Source organism: Mercurialis annua, linkage group LG8, assembly GCF_937616625.2.
Source record: "Mercurialis annua linkage group LG8, ddMerAnnu1.2, whole genome shotgun sequence".
In the NCBI taxonomy this organism is placed as follows: Eukaryota; Viridiplantae; Streptophyta; class Magnoliopsida; order Malpighiales; family Euphorbiaceae; genus Mercurialis; species Mercurialis annua.
In genome coordinates, this window is record NC_065577.1 from 29,653,538 (window position 1) to 29,656,229 (window position 2,692).

General features: G+C 45.2%; 1 protein-coding gene across 1 annotated transcript; it reads left to right on the plus strand.

Moving 5' to 3' along the window:
• The first annotated feature begins 1,754 nt into the window (after positions 1-1,754).
• On the plus strand, positions 1,755-2,351 carry LOC126661852 (uncharacterized). The gene has a single exon (XM_050355731.1). The coding sequence runs from the start codon at positions 1,755-1,757 to the stop codon at positions 2,349-2,351; it is 597 nt and encodes a 198-aa protein (XP_050211688.1).
• The last annotated feature ends 341 nt before the right edge of the window (positions 2,352-2,692 follow it).

The following is a 2,692-nucleotide window of genomic DNA, read 5'->3' on the forward strand; positions in this document are numbered from 1 at the left end:
ACCAGCGAGGAGTAGAGATAGATAAAAACAAAGCCAAGGCAATTATCAATGCTGAACCACCTAAAACCAATAAGCAGCTTCAGAGGCTCATCGGTCAAATAAATTTCTTGAGACGATTCATAGCAAACACAGCAGGCCGACTTCGCAGTTGGAGTGTGCTGCTACGAGAAAAAGAGACGGATCAGTGGGTATGGACGAACGAGCAACAGAAAGTATTCGACGACTTAAAAGAGTACTTGGCCAAACCTCCAGTCATGACCCCTCCAAAGCCGAACAAGCCATTGTTGCTTTATTTATCGGCTGCACATGAATCTCTGGGATGTATGCTCGCCCAAGAGGATGAAGGGGTCAAAAGAGCGGTTTACTACCTAAGCCACGGGCTAACCGATATGGAGATTCGCTATACCGACATAGAAAAGATGTGCCTTTGCTTGTACTTCACATGTTGTAAGCTATGATATTATATGTTACCATTAGTAGTATATGTACTATCCCAGACCGATATCATTAAATACATTTTATCGAAACTATACTTAAGAAATCGGATTGGGAAGTGGACGATCGCTATGTCTGAGTTTACATTGGTAGACGTTCCTCAAAGAGCAGTAAAAGGGCAAGTTCTGGCAGATTTCTTAGCCGATCATCCTGGTATCTCCCTTAGGGAAGAGACAATTAGTTGCTTCGGCATGGCCATATGGGAGATGTGGTTCGATGGGTCCAAGACTAGCCAGGGGGCAGGCGCCGGAGTGCACATCGTCTCGCCCTTGGGGGCATCTTAACAGCTATCGTTCAAACTCCACTTTGAATGCACCAATAACCAAGCAGAATACGAGGCCCTGATATTCGGCCTTGAAATTTCGGCCGAACTGGGGGCAAAGGCGATCAACGTTAGAGGCGATTCCTTGTTGGTCATCAAGCAAGTGATTGGGGAATTCAAGTGTGAGTCCGAGCTTCTAGTAAGATATAACAACAAGGCAAAGCACCTCATCGAAGGCTTTCAAGATACAAAGTTGGAATACACCAAAAGGGCTGATAATTGCATTGCCAACACGGCAGCGGGTACAAGATGAATCTCCAGTTCGACGCAGTCGAAAGAGAAACGCCGAATCTCCATACTGGGGGCATAACCCTCGATGAAAAGAATTTTTCAATCTACCAATTGGATGTCACCCAAGATTGGAGGGTAGAAATTTTGGAGTGGTTTAAAAAACCAGATCAGGCGAATAGGAGGCTAAGGACCTTGGCCCTAAACTACGTTGTCCTGGCAGGCGAATTGTACAAAAAGGGTTTTGAAGGTTTGCTCTTCAGGTGCATCGACCCAAAGGAGGCAATGTTAGCAATGGACCAAGTACATGAAGGAATAGAAGGCACACCAGGCGGGCCCCAGAATGAGATGGTTGATCCACAAATATGGCTTTTACTGGCCGAAAATGGAACAAGACTGCATCAGGTATGCGAAGGGATGCGAAGCCTGTCAAAAATGTGGACCAATGCAGCACGTCCCCTCCGAGGAACTCCATTCCATCATCAAGCCATGGCCATTCCGAGGATGGGCAATCAACCTTATAGGGAAGATATAACCAGGCTCGTCAGATGGCCATACGTTCGTTATCACCGCCACTTGCTATTTCACTAAATGGGTCGAAGCAAAACCTCTTAAATCACCTACACAAGAAGCCGTTATCAAGTTTTTCAAGGAGTATATCGTTCATCGGCATGGTTTGCCTGAGTCCATTACCACTTATCAAGGGACGATGTTCACAGGAGGTGATATGTTGGAATGGGCTTCTCAGATGAAGATCAAGATGCTGCACTCAACCCCATACTATGCACAAGCCAACGAGCAGGCCGAGGCAACTAACAAAGCTATCAAACTTATCGTCCAGAAAATGATCGAGGAAAACCCAAGACAATGGCACGTATTGCTGTCAGAAGCAGTTTGGGCGAATAGGACTAGCCAAAAATCGGCCACAGGAACTTCGCCGTTCAGGATGGTGTATGGGTATCATGCGATGTTGCCAATGGAGCTTACCATAATGTCTACTCGCCGTTTGCATCAGAACAAATTATCCAAGGATGATTACTTCGATAAAATGGTGATAGAATCCCTAGATCTCGACGAAGAAAGAATGATAGCATTAGACCACCTCGAGGCGCAGAAGAGAAGGGTTGAACGAGCATACAACAAGCGGGTGAAACCAAAATCATTTGCTATAGGCAATCTGGTGTGGAAGGCAATCCTGCCTATTGGCCATAAAGATAGGCGATTTGGTAAATGGTCCGAACTGGGAAGGTCCTTTCGTCATAACTACCAAGTTGACAGGTGGCGCTTATGTCCTGGCGAATATTGACGGCGAAGAGCATGATAGGGCAATTAACGGTCAGTTTCTAAAGAAATACGTTCCTTGTTGTTGGGAGAACATCGACTGACAACTATTTGGGGCCAGCGAGGAGTAACGCCCGCAAGAAACTGTTTTCGGACATTTTAGACCGATAAGGAGCTTCACTAAGGCCGATATACGACACGTCGGACGATAAGTTGAAAGTTCGGCCATTTATTGTTACGATTGAGTTTTTTCAACGGGTCCTACGTTTTTCTCAAAGTTAATGTAATGATCCATAATAATAAAAGCTTAAATTTATAATATCAGACTGTTTGAGACCGATAAAAACGGTGGCAACATAAATAAGA

Coding starts and splice junctions, on each gene's coding strand:
- LOC126661852 (XM_050355731.1), top strand. CDS start 1,755: ATGTTCACAGGAGGTGATATGTTGGAATGGGCTTCTCAGATGAAGATC.